Source organism: Diospyros lotus, chromosome 14 (assembly GCF_014633365.1).
Source record: "Diospyros lotus cultivar Yz01 chromosome 14, ASM1463336v1, whole genome shotgun sequence".
Lineage (NCBI taxonomy): Eukaryota > Viridiplantae > Streptophyta > Magnoliopsida > Ericales > Ebenaceae > Diospyros > Diospyros lotus.
The window spans coordinates 9042082-9058162 of NC_068351.1; the positions used below are offsets into that span (position 1 = coordinate 9042082).

Below are 16081 nucleotides of genomic sequence, written 5' to 3' on the forward strand. Positions count from 1 at the left end.
TTTTTTCTTAACAGAGAATAAATGCCCCATTAAGCATCATTTTGGGAAAAGAGTGATAAAAATAAATAAAAATAAAAAGAAACTTATTTTCAAAAATTAAAAAAAAAAATTGATTAAGAGTTATCCAAATTAATCATGCATCAAGAGTATCCAAAATACATATAATTATTATTATAAATATTTTCATTAATTATTTTTATAAATTTTAAAATTATTTTGTGCTTATAACATTTAAAAATAAAAATAAAAAACCTGATAGTGAAACTAATTCACTTCTTGATTCAGGGTTTAATTGACTGACTGATTTTTGTTTCCAACTAGAGAATTGATTACAAATGTTGCAAAAAGAATTTAACATGGTTTATTATTATTAATTACCCAATAAAAACAAAATATGCTAATTACCATCGTCATCAACCACTGGCCGGTGGCCACTGCCATCTGTCAGGCCTAAATTGTTTAAAAGAGTTTGTGGGGGGTTAAAGTGGGAATTTCAAACAAGTGCATGTGAATCGCGCGCCGTCTGGGTCTCTTCTCCAATTCATATTCATATACTCCACGCGCGCGCTTCAATTAATTTCATTCACCCCGCGACGCCGTCAGCTGGGGCCCACGCGAGAGCCACATCTTCCAATGTAGCCGGCCGTTCCTCTACTCCGTCACCGCCTCGTCGAGTTACTGCACACGGCGTTGTCTTGTCCCGCCGCATGAAAAACGAGTACGATTAGGCAGGCTTATGTTCGCTTTTTCTATTCCTAGCCGATGACAGTTCCCTTTTCAACGCGAAACTATAGGGCGTGTTTGGAGCCCGCTCAAATAAATGAAAGCAATGGAAGGTCAAAGTTAAAAAATTGAAACTATTATTTTTTAAGTGATGTTATTCATTTATATTAAAATTAATATTTTTTTATTAAAAAATAAAGAGGTGCATATATAAATATTGATATCTACACCTCTTTAATTTTTAATAAAAAAATGTAGAGATTTATCTCGACAGTCTAGATAAATAAAATTATTTTTATTTTAGAATAATAATAATACTTATTACTTATCTACTTTGAAACCAGAGAAAAAATATCCTCAATTTTTTTTCTGTTTTACTTAAACAAACAATGCTTCTTTCATATTTATTTCATGTTCTTTTACAATGCAATCAAATCAAAAAATATTCAAATACGATAGCAATAGGTCAAATACACCATTGTCTCACTTGGGCTATGTTTGGGAGACGAAATTTTAGAAGAAGTAAGAAAGAGATCTCTCCAAAACCCTTTCTCCTTTTTCATTTTAAATGTATTTCAAACAAGGAAGTATGTATTTCTCCTTGACTACTCTTTAAATCCTTTGTTGCCCTTTCCTCTCCATCGTTCAATCCATATCCAAACATGACCTTAAGATAAAATTACTATTTTTTACGAGATTTATTTGTTTCCTTTTCCTTCCCTTCATTTTCAACAAAGACCCGCCCCAACAACCATACTCACGCGCTGATAAAAGAGTCCAAGCACTGCGCAAGACCCTCTCTCTTTCTCTCTCTCTCTTTCCACCAAAATTCAGTCAAAAATCAATCTGATTACTATTTCATCTACAATTCTATTTCTTTGTTTATCTGATATTTGCATCTTTTCTTTTCTTTTGTTTTCTTTACTAATCAACAACCCGGGAAGAGTCAAGACGGAAAATTTCTTGAGTAAAAGATCGAAACTGGAAAAAGAGAGAGAAATCGCGATTTATTATTCAATTCTTTAAAAAGAAAATGTCTTTCTTTCACCTCTGTCAGTGCAATTCAAACCCGGGTAATTGTAAGACAAACCGCGTTGGAGCATGAAGTTTCTTTGAACCCTTTGCTTGTGCACGTCTGATCACCTGCCCCGTCTTCTGTATCTATCTATCTCTCTATCTATCTAATCTGATCAATCCAACCCCCCAAACCAGAATACCAATTTTCTAGAGAGACAAACAGGGTAGAGAGAGAGAGAGACTCCTCGCAACTACTGTTATTATTATTTTTATTATTATTATTTTCTTGCCATAATTAGCATCTTTCTGTGCATTCTTCGAATTGGGTTCTGTTGGATTTTGGATAGACGTGAGGAAAATCACAGCCTATTCCGTCAGATTGTGGTTCTGGATTTCCTAGTATTCCCGGAAATAGCACATAGTTTTCCCAAGAAAATTTATTCCGATTTCCGGGAAAACTTTTGGGGTTTCATCCAAGTCCAAGATAGAACCACTTTCAGACTGATATTGGTTTATCCGATCATTTGTTAACAAGTCTTGTCCTTGACGTAATCGATTTGATCATCCAAATATCAATCTTTAGAGTCAATCAAACTGATAGGGAACCAAAATAGTCAAAATCTGTGTCGAAATCGAGTTCTTGGCTTCTGGGTATTCTCAAAATCGGATGAGAATCGAATTCTGATTTCTGGGTATTGACTGAAACTCGATTTCCGATCTGGGTTTTCCCTAAATCCCAGCCATGGCCATGAAATCTAGAACCCTGGATAACTGGCGGAATTACTTTCGGACATCGAATTCGGACATATTCGATATAATCGAGCACGCGATTATGGTTGCGGCGTCAGATTGTCCCCAGGAGTTCAGGTTGAGGAGAGATCGAATCGGAGAGATTTTGTTTTCGTCTAGGTTGGTCCGATGTATCGGCTGCGACAGCATCGAGTTGTCGGTGCCCGGTGCTGGAGACGACGAGTCCGAAGCTTGCAAGGGCGGCTTTGACAGAGACGGCTGTGAATTTGAGGCCGGCGGCAGTAAAGAGAGCAAAGTGAATAGTGATCAGGTAGAGACGAATATGAAACAAGTGAGTAATTACAGCTATGGCGAAGCTGAGGCATTGACCGATGAGATTGAAGAAGAGAGTCAGATTGTTGGGGAAGTCTTGAGGATCAAAGAGATTCTTCGAAATCGCCAAGATGAGGTTTCTCTCCTTAACTTTCTATCCAATATCCTTTTTTTCATCTGAACTGATCAGGCATTAGTCCAATTTCTGCGTTAATAGATCTCATACCTTTTAGAATTTTCTTGTTTATCAAAACATTGAATTTTATGCTTCTGTTTGGGTGTTTTTAGATGTTTTCTTTTGAAGAATGTTTTTGCCTGGTTAGAATAGTGCTCGTCAGGTTTTCTGCATATTTGCTTGTTGATAATTGGTGCTTTATGTGACAGTCTGATTCGGTGTTACTTGATTCGCTGAGGAGGCTTCAGTTAATGGCTTTGTCTGTGGATACACTGAAGGTTTGAACAGTCTTTTTGTCGATCAATTTCTTCACTTTGGTAGCTTCTTTGGAGCTCAAAGTTTCTGATTTTGCTCTGGTGGCTTAAAGCCTTAAATAACTCTTTGCACCACAGGCCACAGAAATTGGCAAGTCTGTCAATTCTCTTAGGAAGCATGGATCGAAGCAGATTCGATATCTTGCTCGGACACTCATTGAGTACGTAATTCTTGCCTCTGGCTGGGCTGTTTTTTAAGTTTGGTTCAGTTGGATGACTTAGGTGAAACTATTATTGTTTCGTCAATCTCTTCCATGCATACTTGTCGTGTTTATGGACAAAGAATTTGCAATTGGCATGGTACTACTAAAATGTTTCTCTTCCAAAACTGAATATTGTTGCTGGCAATTCCATGTGCTTCATGAACACGGTCAGCAGCTTCATGGTTTGGCTAGAGCTTGGTTTTTAACATCTTATCGTGATTCTTGTAGATAGTATTGCTACATCTGAAATTAGGCCTACTTCTCCATCTCTATATGTCTGATTTCTATAGCTTTGATGGTGATGATTGCTTTATTCAGCTCATACTTTGCTGAAAATAAAGATCACGCAATTTATTAACTTCTTTCCATTCTTATCTTTGATGGCATGTAAAATAACCCAAACTCATCCTTTTTTTTCTAAATTACATGAATTATAAAAGTTTGGTTTGGCATTTTCTTTTTATTGACAAGCGAGTTATGCAGCATCTTGCTGCTGGATTTTTTTGTTAGTGCAATCTTCCTAATGCAAAATACAGTTGACTTCTTTCTTTCGCTGTTAATGTTGAATGTACCTTAAATTTGTCTTTTTCCTGTATTTTATCAGGTAAACATTTAAGTTCTACTTCTAATTCCGTTATTGTTAATTGCAGACTGTGGAAAGATATGGTAGATGCGTGGGTCAATGCTACGGCAGCTATTGCAGGTACTGATTTGTTTGTAAAAGATTAGTTGATATTAAATTCCTCTTATGTCGTTCTTGATGGAAACTAAGTTCTAATCCTTCCACGCACAGGTGCAGAAGTTACCCCACAATCTGTAAACCCATCTGCTGATTATGAAGAAGAAGGGCTCCCTTCTCCTCCATTGGACGAAGGAGCTTTCTTTGCTACTCAGACTTCAATGGAGCTGTCTCAGGTGTGTTCTCTTTTACTTGCTAATTTGCGAAGTTAGAAAAGTTATTTCTTTATGGTTAGTGGCTGACAGAATTTTTTTTCTTTTGTTTCTCAACTTCTGCTTACCAAAGTTCTTTGATGGCATGGATGATGATGGAAGTGAGTTGAATTCGCAATCCTTTGTGCTTTTTATTGTAAAGCTTTTCCTATCGTTCTATATTTGAATTCCCCACTTCTTAGAGATTCATGATTTTGAGTGGGGATGTTGTTTCAGATCCTCGAAACAGTGGGGAATTCAACAAGAACCACGGGAATAGCACAAAAGCATCAATGGAGAAGCAGAGTGTTCCCAAGCAGAAGCAACAGATTCCCCAGGGATTGTATCCTCCTGGCAGGGACAAAAGGGATGAAGAATTGAAGAAACAAGAACTCGTGATGAAGAAACAAGCAGCTGTTGTGAAACCAAATACGCCCTCAAACCCTGAATCCTGGCCTGGCAGACCAACGAAAGTAACTGCCGGGCAAAAGGTCGGCAATGACATGAAATTCCTTCCAAGATCAGATAAGGCTACAATTCAGAAGAAGCCGGTGGCTGCTCAACAAGATGTGAGTATCGTCTATACACATTTCTCGTAGAAAAACTACTTGGATTATTATTAACTTCATCTTACTGTTTGCTTTTGTTTTGATTAGAAACTCAAATGTTTGGATGATGCTGCAAGACTTGAAGCCGCAAAGAGGAAACTCCATGAGCGCTACCAACAAGCTGAGAATGGTTCGTCTCTCCTCCTTAGAACTTCCACAGTTTCCATACTACTTCAATAGGTTCTAGTGGAGCAGAAACAAATTTGAGTGATCTCACTTTCATGTTCTATTTATGGTTCACCATAATCTTAATTTTAGTTGAAGCACTTGGCAGAACTAGTAGTCGTTTAGGGGAGAAGTAATGTCTAGTGAGTCGCTAGTTTACTTTTTATCTGATCGTGGTAGTTATTTTTACTCAACAGCCAAGAGGCAACGAACGATCCAGGTTATGGAATTGCACGATCTTCCCAAGCAGGGGCTTGCCCACAGAAACCCAAACACGAGACCTGGTAATCACAACAGGCACTGGGCAAATGGGCGTCGCTAGATCACGTATTTTTGCCAAGGTATCCCGAATAACAGTTCTTCCATTTGGAAAACCAACAAAGCGAAGGAACACAAGTAGTTACTCTCTGGATCACTTCGGTTCCTCCCCATGCTCGCTCACGCATCGTCCACCAAGCGAAGAACTTATACTGCTGAGCCTGCCTTGCCAGAAATGGCAAAGCTGGTAGCGGCAAGCCTTGTTACTTTTTGAACTGAATTTAGAATTATTGGAGGTATATAGACGTTTTGGTGTTGGAGTGGGGGGAGCCTGATACATAGATTGTGGTCTTGACCCATGATTTGTTGTAGAGAGCACTGATTTGCCCCCTTCCCTATGGTGACTCCCTCTCAAAAATCTCTCTGATTTCCTCCTCCTCTGTTTTGATTCCACACTATCATCAGGCTGGAACGACATACATAAATCTGCACAGAATGAGTGGATTTTCACTGGTATAAACCCGTGTAAGTTTGGTTGGACGTTCATGTTTAGTGGGAATACCAAGTTTAAGCTGAGATGTGATGTATAGTTACGCTAGCTACTAATTTTATCCCATGTTGCTTGGATTTCTCTTTTCCTTCGCAATTTAGCAATTGGTGGCAGTTGCTTGACTTGACTAGTAAATCTATAATCATACGTGGTTCACAATTCATGCTTTTCTGTTTCTCAAGGATCATGGAAGAGTCCATTTTTTACACATACACCAAGAGATTGTTTTCATAACTTGTAGCTTGTTATGTTTTAATTACAAAGAATCAAACTTTACTGTTGCTGTCAAGCTCGCCTTTCTAGATATGGTAAGACATAGATGGTCAACTAACAATTCAATTAGAAAATGAAGACAATGAATCGTGTTATGATGGTAGAAATGCATGAATGAGTTTTCTATTGATCAATATTGACTTATGATATTTATTTTTCACATGTTTACAACTTTAATACCTAAATATAAATGATTCTTATGGTTAAAGATAATATATAAAGATCACATCATTTGTATCATTAGCGATGCTCAAATATTGTTCAATCTCAGTCCTATGACTTGAATGAAATGGGCATATAATTTAAAAGATGTTTTGACAAAAGAATGTGGAAAACATTTTTAAGAGCAAAGAAAACAAAAACAAGAGAGACAGGGAAGGATAAAGTCGATTTCCTTTAAAGGGCTAAGAGAAAGGAGGAGACCATAGAATCCAGACAAGAAGAGGATTGGTCATAGCCATAGGCCATAGGCAGAAGCCGATATGCAACGCACATGCTGCTCCATCCATCGCTTTTGACCACCCTTCACTGGGGTCCACGCGTTTCCTTCGAGCCACCAATTTTACCAACTTTATTGGGTAATTCCACCGGACCAGGGGATGAACTGTGTTCGTGTTGATCTTAAATTTTACAAATCCAAGATCAACCTCCAGGGAGGGTGAATTGTACGGCTGCCTGTGACTCTTCATTATTATTATTATTCTTTTATTTATTTTGTTTATGTTTCTTTCTCTTTGCTCTGATCACACATACCAACCCTCACCAGTTAGCAATTTTTCTTTTCTTATGAAACAGAAATTCTCATATCTTAATTTGATTTAAATTAATCTAAAAAACCCTCTCCACCTAAACTCATTTGGTCTCTCATATTATGAATTTTTTACTTTAAAGTATTAGTTAAATTAGACTTTGAATTCATATAAATAATCAAGTAATGACTCAAAAAGCATATATATTAGGGATATATAGAATGGAGTCATGACGACGTGATTACTTTTCTTTATATTAATTTGTCTGCATATAATATTTATATTTGCCACATTTATATTTTTGGATAGAATTGAGGAGACGTTAACAAGATGATAGAAACGTGACTTAATTGATGAAAGGAAGTCTGTAAGAAGAGGTGATGTTCATGTAAATGTGTTGGTTGGTTGTTTGTCTTTTGGTAAAGTCAGTTTGGATGTAAGACTTGGAAGAGACTAGCCATGATGTATTATCATTATCCTTAGTAACTTATACTATTTAAGTATTTCAATTGGAAGAAGCAATTTCTTTATAGATTGCCGTTTGCTGGTGCTGTTCTGGGAGGCCCTCCTCTCTCTGATTGAAAAGTTAGGTAGCAGTCTTAACGGCCTGCAGGCCATATATATACCTACATATATACATATACATATATATATAAGATCATAAAAATGTTTTAACAGATTATTTCTCAATACGTACGATTCACTTTAGCAGCAAGTTTTTCTTTCGTAACGTATAAACATAAATAATAATAATAATAATAATAATTCCATTTGTACAGAGTTACTCATATATATATATATATATATATACATATAAAGGGTACAAAAATATGTATAAACTTCTTGATTAATTCAAAGCCACCAGAAGACGACCTAAATGGTTCTAAGTGGCAAACCCTCTGGATGGCACTTGCGTTCAAATTACGGCTTGACAAAAACACACAATGAAATAAATAAAAGACTATTCTTAATAATAATAATAATAATAATAATAATATTACATGGCAGGATGATCTCCGGGTACACAACAATAGAGTAAGGAAGGAAACCTCTCATATATATTATCCATAACCATAAGTAGGATGGGCTTCCTCTTCTTCTTATTATTATTATTATTATTATGATTTGGGTCCTATCTTTATATCCCCCACCACAAGGGTGTAAAAGACAGCAATACTGTTGGGAAAGCAATTCCTTATGAGAAGGCGGCATTGGGAAAGTCCCTTTCCATGGTATATTATGGTGGTGGGTGTGGCTAAAGCCTAAAGATTGTTTGACTTGCCTTTATTGCATTGATTTTTGGACTGGTGGTGGGTCAGTAGGATAAGATTTTTCATGTTCTTATCCCCTTTCCCAACAAACATATGCTGTGCCTGTGCCTTTATAAAAATGCATGTACTTACCTTATCAACTCAAATACCCATATTATAATTTTAAATACTACTGTAAATATTTAGATATGTTAGATGGTTTCATATTATATATATATATATGATGAATAAATTTAAATAAAAGACTAATGATGATGAACAAAATCTTAATTACATAGAGAAAGGCTAGTTAAGTTTAAATATTTTTGGAGTTAAAAAACTCATCACCTTATGAATCAGTTGTAAAAAAAAAAAAAAAAGTCAATTTCATATCCACCATTTGACTAATGGCGGCTAATGGTGACTAAGAGTTAATTGGCAATTGGAATTATTTTGAAAATTTAAGTATTAGATTGATATAAAAAGAGAATGGAAAATTGACTTATAATACAAGGATGAAATTGACTTTTCCACATGAATTTTAATTTTTTTTATTCATTTAAGTTGCAATGATTTAGAAGTCAAGGACATTTTAGAACCGTGTCCGTGAAACATGATGAGAATCCACAAGCAAGCAAAGTTGGGAGGTGCATTATATGCATATGCTAGGCGGGCATTAACTCACTCCAGTCTTGACCTCTAAAAATATATATTTGATCATCAAATCACACATAAAACAATCCTCCTTCAAATTCAATTGTCATTAAGCTCATAATAATTTGATCAAGCTACGTATATATATATATATAATATATATAGTCTATTTTAAAAAGGAAAGGGAGGGCATTTGATGAAGAAACAAAAGTATGGAGTAAATTAAGTTTATCTTACCTAATTTTAATTCCTTGTTTTTGCTTAAATTGCTTTCCATAATTAGATTAGTTAGATAATCAGCAGCTCTACCTTAGTTGGCTTGCTCAATGTGCAAAAAGCAACAAAAATAGAATATGATCCATCCGAACCAAATATATACTTACATACATGGACCACAACATGAATGAAAGAAAGGTAACAAATAATATACGCTTTTTATTTTTATTTTTTAAAAAAAATGGAACAAGGACAGCATCATTCCTTGCCAACCTCATGTTTGGAACTTGATTGGGCCATAAAAACCATCTCTCTTAATTTGTTATTCAGAGAACAAAATTCTCTGTATCTTAAGCCTGGATGGGGATGGACCACAGTTACAAGATTTGATCGAAATCAGAATCAAATCTAAGATATTGGTTTTTTTTTTTGTTTTTTGTTTTTTTTGGGGGGGGGGGTGGGCAGAGGTTGGGCTTAGCCCATGTAGAAAAAGTAACTTGGGCTTATGGCCTATTTCTTATCTGGATTGGGTGTTGGTGGTGGAGGCATCACAATGGGCTGGACTAATGTTAGTGCTGCTACTAGTCCTTCTTCGTAGGAAAGCCATCATCAAATAACTCCGCATGCATATGCACGCATCATATTTATTTCCTAACAAACAATGCGTGTGTTATCGCACTCGTGATTTTGAAATATCAATTCGAGGAACCGATAGATAATGTTATTAAGAATAATTTTAAAAAAAAGTTATATATTGTTTTTAATAAAGTAATAATTTTGTATAGTATAAAAGAAAAGAATGTTGAGAGTAAGGTAAAGAAAACTACTAATCTAAACTAAACAAAAAATAAAAATAAAAAATAGAATCAAATAACAAGTAACCTATAATTAAGAATATTGTGATTGTAACAACCAACCGAGACAAGATGAAGATTGGGATTGGATTTGTCAAGTTGGTCAAATGTCCCATCAATGGAGTTCCCATGTGTAGCCGCCATTTATTTATGAATCGCATTGGAGAAAATGACCCATTGCCAAAAAAATCATTTATTTAATTATAAATATAAATAAATGATTGGATCTGTACCTAACAAACATTGGGAGGTAGAACTGTAATGAGAGATATACTACCACTATTATTATTATTTACAATTGGTTTGAGTTACCCGTAAAAATAATCAAGTACCCCGCCGCACCATTCCCCACCACTAGCACTAGGCCAGCATCCATTCTGTGGAGTTTCAATTGATTTACTCGAAACAATGATGCAAACAGGTTCTATGCTCCAAAGCTGACCAGTGGGATAAAGGTAGGTTGGGGGAATTCAAGCATACTTTGGAGTAGAATTCAAGAAATTATTGATTGGATCTGAAACTTGAATGTAGTTTGGTAAAGGCGTCGTCAGAATAACCCATTCCACACAAGTGTTGAGAAGCCAGCAAATTCAAAGATACTAAAAACACTTCTTATGACTCGGTCACCATACAGCCAAACATGAAAAATGCTATTATATGCCCATTTGGCCGTCTTCGCTACTTTTTGAAGATATATAATCAACCTGCCAACCATCTATGAGCTTATCTGTCATATTCTTCTCTGATTGCATCTTCCAAAAAAATCAATAAGCTACCAAATAACTAGTTACCAGATATTGTATCACAACTTTGCCTTCCTGCGTGCCAACTATTCAACCACAATTCAATTTGTCTTTTCCATTATGCCATCACCAACTTTCCAACTCAGATTAATGGCTAGTTGATTCTAGGCATTCTGAATCAAACCTTTGTCAAAACAGATTTAAAACGTATACCTACCTAATTTGTGTTTCTAAATATTCGGGTCTAATATGTGTATTATATATACAAGACAACCGGATTCTCCAAGTGCAATGGTCCGAGCATGGGGTAGAGGCACAACAGTAACAACACCCATCTGAGTAGGACTAAATCTAAAATGGACTCAAAACAGTCATCATCCATGAAAGATCCGATCCATAGAGCAAAATGATTCACTACAATACAAAGAAGCAACCGAAACATGAGCAAGTCTGGAATACAAACAGATACAAGTAACATAGAAGAAATATAACACGCAATCTATCTTACCCAACCATAATAGGCAAGTATAACCAACCAATGCGGGTCGCAGGATATACTAGCAACTAGGAGAGAGAAAACTAGATAGTTTTCAGGCTCTCCCGGTAAAAAGACCACTGCTAAAGAAGCTTTCCCAACCAGATAATGGAGTAAACATATTATGCATGCATCAATATAAGACAACGGCAGCAGCAGCAGACATTCTTCTCTTTACATCAAAAGTCCATCTCCACTTGTTTTCACATAGGCTCAATGGCTTCTTCCTCCTCATCTTCATACTCACCCTCCTCATCAGCAGTAGCATCCTGGTACTGCTGGTACTCGGAAACAAGATCATTCATGTTGCTTTCGGCTTCTGTGAACTCCATTTCATCCATTCCTTCCCCAGTGTACCAGTGCAAGAAAGCTTTTCTCCTGAACATAGCAGTGAACTGCTCGCTCACTCTCCTGAACATTTCCTGGATGGAAGTCGAGTTCCCAACAAAGGTGGATGCTATGGAAAGCCCCCTTGGCGGAATGTCACAAACACTTGATTTCACATTGTTAGGGATCCACTCCACAAAGTAAGACGAGTTCTTGTTCTGGACATTGATCATTTGTTCGTCCACCTCTTTGGTGCTCATTTTGCCCCTGAACATGGCTGAGGCAGTGAGATAGCGTCCATGTCGCGGGTCAGCGGCACACATCATGTTCTTTGCATCCCACATTTGTTGGGTCAGTTCAGGGACTGTAAGGGCACGGTATTGCTGGGACCCACGAGAGGTCAGAGGTGCAAATCCAACCATGAAGAAATGCAGACGGGGGAAGGGAATTAAGTTTACAGCAAGCTTTCGGAGATCAGAGTTGAGTTGACCAGGGAACCGAAGGCAGCAAGTCACCCCACTCATGGTTGCAGAGATCAGGTGGTTCAGATCACCAACTACAAGATTTACAAAAGAGAGTTATCAGTGAACTTTAAGAAACAAGCAAATGACAGTATATGAAAATGAAAGGAGAGGACAATCCAAAAATGTACATATAAACATTTATTCCTTGCTTGAAAAATTACCCTTCTCTATATACCAAACAAGTTTAGACTAATTATTATTTTATTTCGCTAGAAGAGTACACTGGTCAATTCTTAGTAATAACAAAGAGACAAGAATCAACATTTAAGATCTCCCGGTGAATATATTTCTTCAAACAGCAGATAGTCATTGGATTTCACACACCAAAGTTACATAGAGATGATTATTTTTGTACATTTGACAAACATCCATTGCTGTCCAAAATCTTGTGTAAACTGTCTCATAAATATCATATAACGCATAAAGAAAATAAATAGGAACCAAAAATATATCTAACTGTACACAAGCATAGAACTATATATATTAAAACTCAAAATTTCCAATCAAGATTATAATTGAAAGGATGACAAACTATATATCAGGCAGTGCAGCATTGGCTAGTTAGAACATAGCATTCACAACCAAAAACGTGGATCCCACATCCAATTAAGGCTTATGCATGACAGCTCATAAGTCTCAGGATGAAAATAGCATCAGCCCTTGGAATTAAATAATTTAGTTAGGTCATACATTTGATATTAAAAATAGGCCCCCCATAGCTATCTTGCCTCAATGTGACAACAAAAATGCAGAGGACCACAGGTGATTCAGAATAATTCATGTTGAACGGAGACGTATGCTGGACCCAGAATCCTGTAGACTGCAACCTACCAAACCCGCAAGGATGTGGCACCCCCAATTAACACCAGAAATATTTATGCACTTTCACACAATAAGGGGAAACAAACTAGTAAAAAGTTAAACTAGTTCAATGAATCACTTAAGCCCCATAAAAACATTCTGGCAGCATCTATTACAGAAAATATCCAACCTCAAAACAACATCTTAAACTAGCAAGTGCCAGCACATAAAAACAGAAACACTAGGTGGTGCACCATATCTCAAGGCTTAAATCCCCTGCCTCAAATATATCAACCTGATTATGTTGATACACAGTAATGTATCGAGGAAACTAAAAAAACCTAATGAGAAAAGGGCAACAGAACTATTAGCAATTAAAATTAAAAAAAAAAAAAGAAAATCTGAAACATTTAGCAGGTCAATCAGCACAAAGAATTTAGACACATGCCAAAAAAGGAACGTAAACTCACAGCTAGGTGTGGTAAGCTTAAGAGTCCTGAAACAGATATCATACAGAGCTTCATTATCAAGCACCATGCACTCATCTGCATTCTCAACAAGCTGGTGGACAGAAAGAGTAGCATTATATGGCTCAACAACTGTATCTGAAACCTTTGGAGATGGAAACACTGAGAATGTAAGCATCATTCTATCAGGGTATTCCTCCCTAATTTTGGAGATCAGCAAGGTGCCCATTCCAGAACCTGTTCCCCCACCCAGTGAGTGGCAGACTTGAAAACCTACATAAAGACAACATCATCAACCACAAGGTAGCACTACAAAGAAGCAATGTGATCCTCTGAACTACTAAGACTTAATATTGAATTCCACTTTAGCAAATTATTGGACAAAAAATATGGATAGAGTTCACCCCTTCAGATGTATCTTGCAAAAACATAAAATTGTCAGCAACAACAGGATTTAAACAACAACCCAAAATTTCTAACAGAAGGCAACTTCTGAATTCACAGGACCAAGTAATATAACAATCTCCCTAAATAAACAACACAGGATTGCAATAATACATGGACTTATCATAAACCAAACAATAATCTCAAGAAGGCTTTTTTTTTTTTTTTTTTTTTTTTGGGGGGGGGGGGGGGGGATATTGGTTGTGTAATGATTGATTTAATGAATAAACGCCACTTTATAAGAGAAAAAAAAAAAAAAAAAAAAAGTTCCAGCCTCCAGAGACTATTAAAAAAACCAAAAAACTATTCAAAAGACAAAACAATGCTTGACCTGCATACCAGAAGGTTCAAGAGAAACCTAAATATTTCATACAGCCGTACCTTGAAGGCAGTCACAGTTCTCAGCTTCCTTTCTCACAACATCAAGAACTGAATCAATAAGCTCTGCACCCTCAGTATAATGTCCTTTAGCCCAGTTATTACCAGCACCAGACTGGCCAAAGACAAAGTTATCAGGGCGGAAAATCTGGCCATAGGGACCAGTTCGAACACTGTCCATGGTGCCAGGCTCAAGATCCATGAGCACAGCACGAGGAACAAACCTCCCACAAGAAGCCTCGTTGTAGTATACATTGACACGTTCAAGTTGTAAATCTGAAGTCCCAACATACCTTCCGGTTGGATCTATGCCATGTTCATCACAAACAACTTCCCAAAATTTTGATCCAATCTGGTTTCCACATTGTCCCCCCTGAACATGAAGGATTTCTCTCATTTTTTTTCCTGAAAATTCAACAGGAGAATTAGTCAATTTACCAAAACTAAGATGACAACAATCAAGCACTCAATAATTCTTGGAATATTGAGGAATTTCATGTAGACTATTCAACTAATAAGATTTATTTAAAAAGTGAAATACAATAAAATTAACCAGACATTATACATAGCAGCAAACAACATCAAATGAACAAACAAAGCGCAATTGAACCAAAATATTCAGCCTCTGTTTATGTTGAATTCAAAATCAATAACAAAATCTAGCAATTCAATGGCTTACAACTCTCGCTAACCAACTACAAATCATAATTAATGATAACCTTAGAGAAGAATATAATAACCTTAAAGCGACCCAAAAGCGCAAAGTACTCGTATCCCCCAAATTAGTCAATCAGAGAAGATGCTGATTGCAGTGTGCAAAGCTCCGAAATTATTAGCAAGGATAGCAAATACATCAAATTTGCTTGAAAGATCCAAATGAATGGCCGAATTATGTAAAATGATATACAACAAAGACTGATCAAATTATGTGACATGACACTGAAACCAAAGATATCCAACAGATCTAGGGAAACAAGGAAAAACTCAAAGCAAGGGGAACAATTTGCGACCATGTAATGGCCAATCTTAAAATCGGAAAACTTGAAAATATTTCAATGAAACAAATGAATTACAGATGGTCATCCAGAAGATTAAAGAAACTGGGTATGTTTCTTTTGAACCGGATATCAGATCATAAAAATCCTCGCGATCAAGTATGTTGATCTAAAGCCATAGAATTCCAGAAATGCAAGTGGAACTGTAAAGATAGAAAGAAATGCATACATAGATCTCGCCCAAACTCTAATTCAGACAACAATTTACCAAAAACCACATATATCCGTGCAATGCAGCAGCATGCTATACGAGAATCCAACCCCTAGCCATTGTAGGACGTGATATCGAGAGATGACGCCCACGCAATGCAGTAAATATGATATTCAAAGATCTAAAGCGATATGAAATACTCGCATAAACTGAATCAAAGCACTTAAGAGAAAAAATTTCAAAAAAACCAAGGAAAAAACTCACAAAGGTAAAGAGAGACGACGAGATCGGAAAGTCGAAGATGGATAGATCGAGCGACAGTTCCCACTCGATCAACAGAGAGAGAGCAGACAGCAGAGTGTGTGGAAGAGAGAGAACCCTAGAGAGGATTATATACAGAAGTGAAGAGTGAACTGTGAATCTGACGGTTCAGGTTGTTTCCCTCCTATTTTTTGTCGGCCGTTGGATGCCGTCAGATGGCAGAAATCGACGGTCTAGATGGGCGTTGTTCTTAATGATTGGCGGAGTTTTAAATTTTTGAAAATAAATATACGGCCGAGTGACAAATATACCCCTTGTTGAATGACGAAAATGCCCTTTGACTACGCTCGCCGAAGGTACTCGCAATTTTTTTACATCTAAACGCGTAAATGAC

At 36.7% G+C, this 16081-nt stretch overlaps 2 protein-coding genes across 2 annotated transcripts; one reads left to right on the plus strand and one right to left on the minus strand.

Annotated features, from left to right (window-relative positions):
• Nucleotides 1-1540: 1540 nt before the first annotated feature.
• Nucleotides 1541-6094, plus strand: LOC127789884 (probable mediator of RNA polymerase II transcription subunit 26b). Its single transcript, XM_052318949.1, has 9 exons — nucleotides 1541-2938; nucleotides 3187-3255; nucleotides 3370-3452; nucleotides 4145-4197; nucleotides 4288-4409; nucleotides 4519-4546; nucleotides 4662-4993; nucleotides 5081-5162; nucleotides 5395-6094. The coding sequence occupies exons 1-9, from the start codon at nucleotides 2483-2485 to the stop codon at nucleotides 5517-5519; spliced, it is 1350 nt and encodes a 449-aa protein (XP_052174909.1). The 5' UTR covers nucleotides 1541-2482; the 3' UTR covers nucleotides 5520-6094.
• A 5047-nt stretch (nucleotides 6095-11141) lies between these two features.
• On the minus strand, nucleotides 11142-15852 carry LOC127789886 (tubulin beta-1 chain). Its single transcript, XM_052318950.1, has 4 exons — nucleotides 15691-15852; nucleotides 14224-14625; nucleotides 13402-13671; nucleotides 11142-12162 (listed from the first exon to the last, which is right to left on the minus strand). Exons 2-4 carry the CDS (start codon nucleotides 14615-14617, stop codon nucleotides 11483-11485), a joined length of 1344 nt encoding a protein of 447 aa, XP_052174910.1. The 5' UTR covers nucleotides 14618-14625; nucleotides 15691-15852; the 3' UTR covers nucleotides 11142-11482.
• Between the last annotated feature and the right edge of the window lie 229 nt (nucleotides 15853-16081).

Bases quoted from the DNA above. Each gene is read 5' to 3' on its own strand.
- LOC127789884 (XM_052318949.1), top strand. From the start codon at position 2,483: ATGGCCATGAAATCTAGAACCCTGGATAACTGGCGGAATTACTTTCGG. The intron at 4,198-4,287 runs GTACTGATTTGT...TTCCACGCACAG, and splicing joins TGCTACGGCAGCTATTGCAG to GTGCAGAAGTTACCCCACAA. The intron at 5,163-5,394 runs GTTCGTCTCTCC...TTTACTCAACAG, and splicing joins CTACCAACAAGCTGAGAATG to CCAAGAGGCAACGAACGATC.
- LOC127789886 (XM_052318950.1), bottom strand. From the start codon at position 14,617: ATGAGAGAAATCCTTCATGTTCAGGGGGGACAATGTGGAAACCAGATT. The intron at 13,672-14,223 runs GTACGGCTGTAT...GTCTTTATGTAG, and splicing joins GAACTGTGACTGCCTTCAAG to GTTTTCAAGTCTGCCACTCA. The intron at 12,163-13,401 runs GTGAGTTTACGT...TAAATCTTGTAG, and splicing joins TAAGCTTACCACACCTAGCT to TTGGTGATCTGAACCACCTG.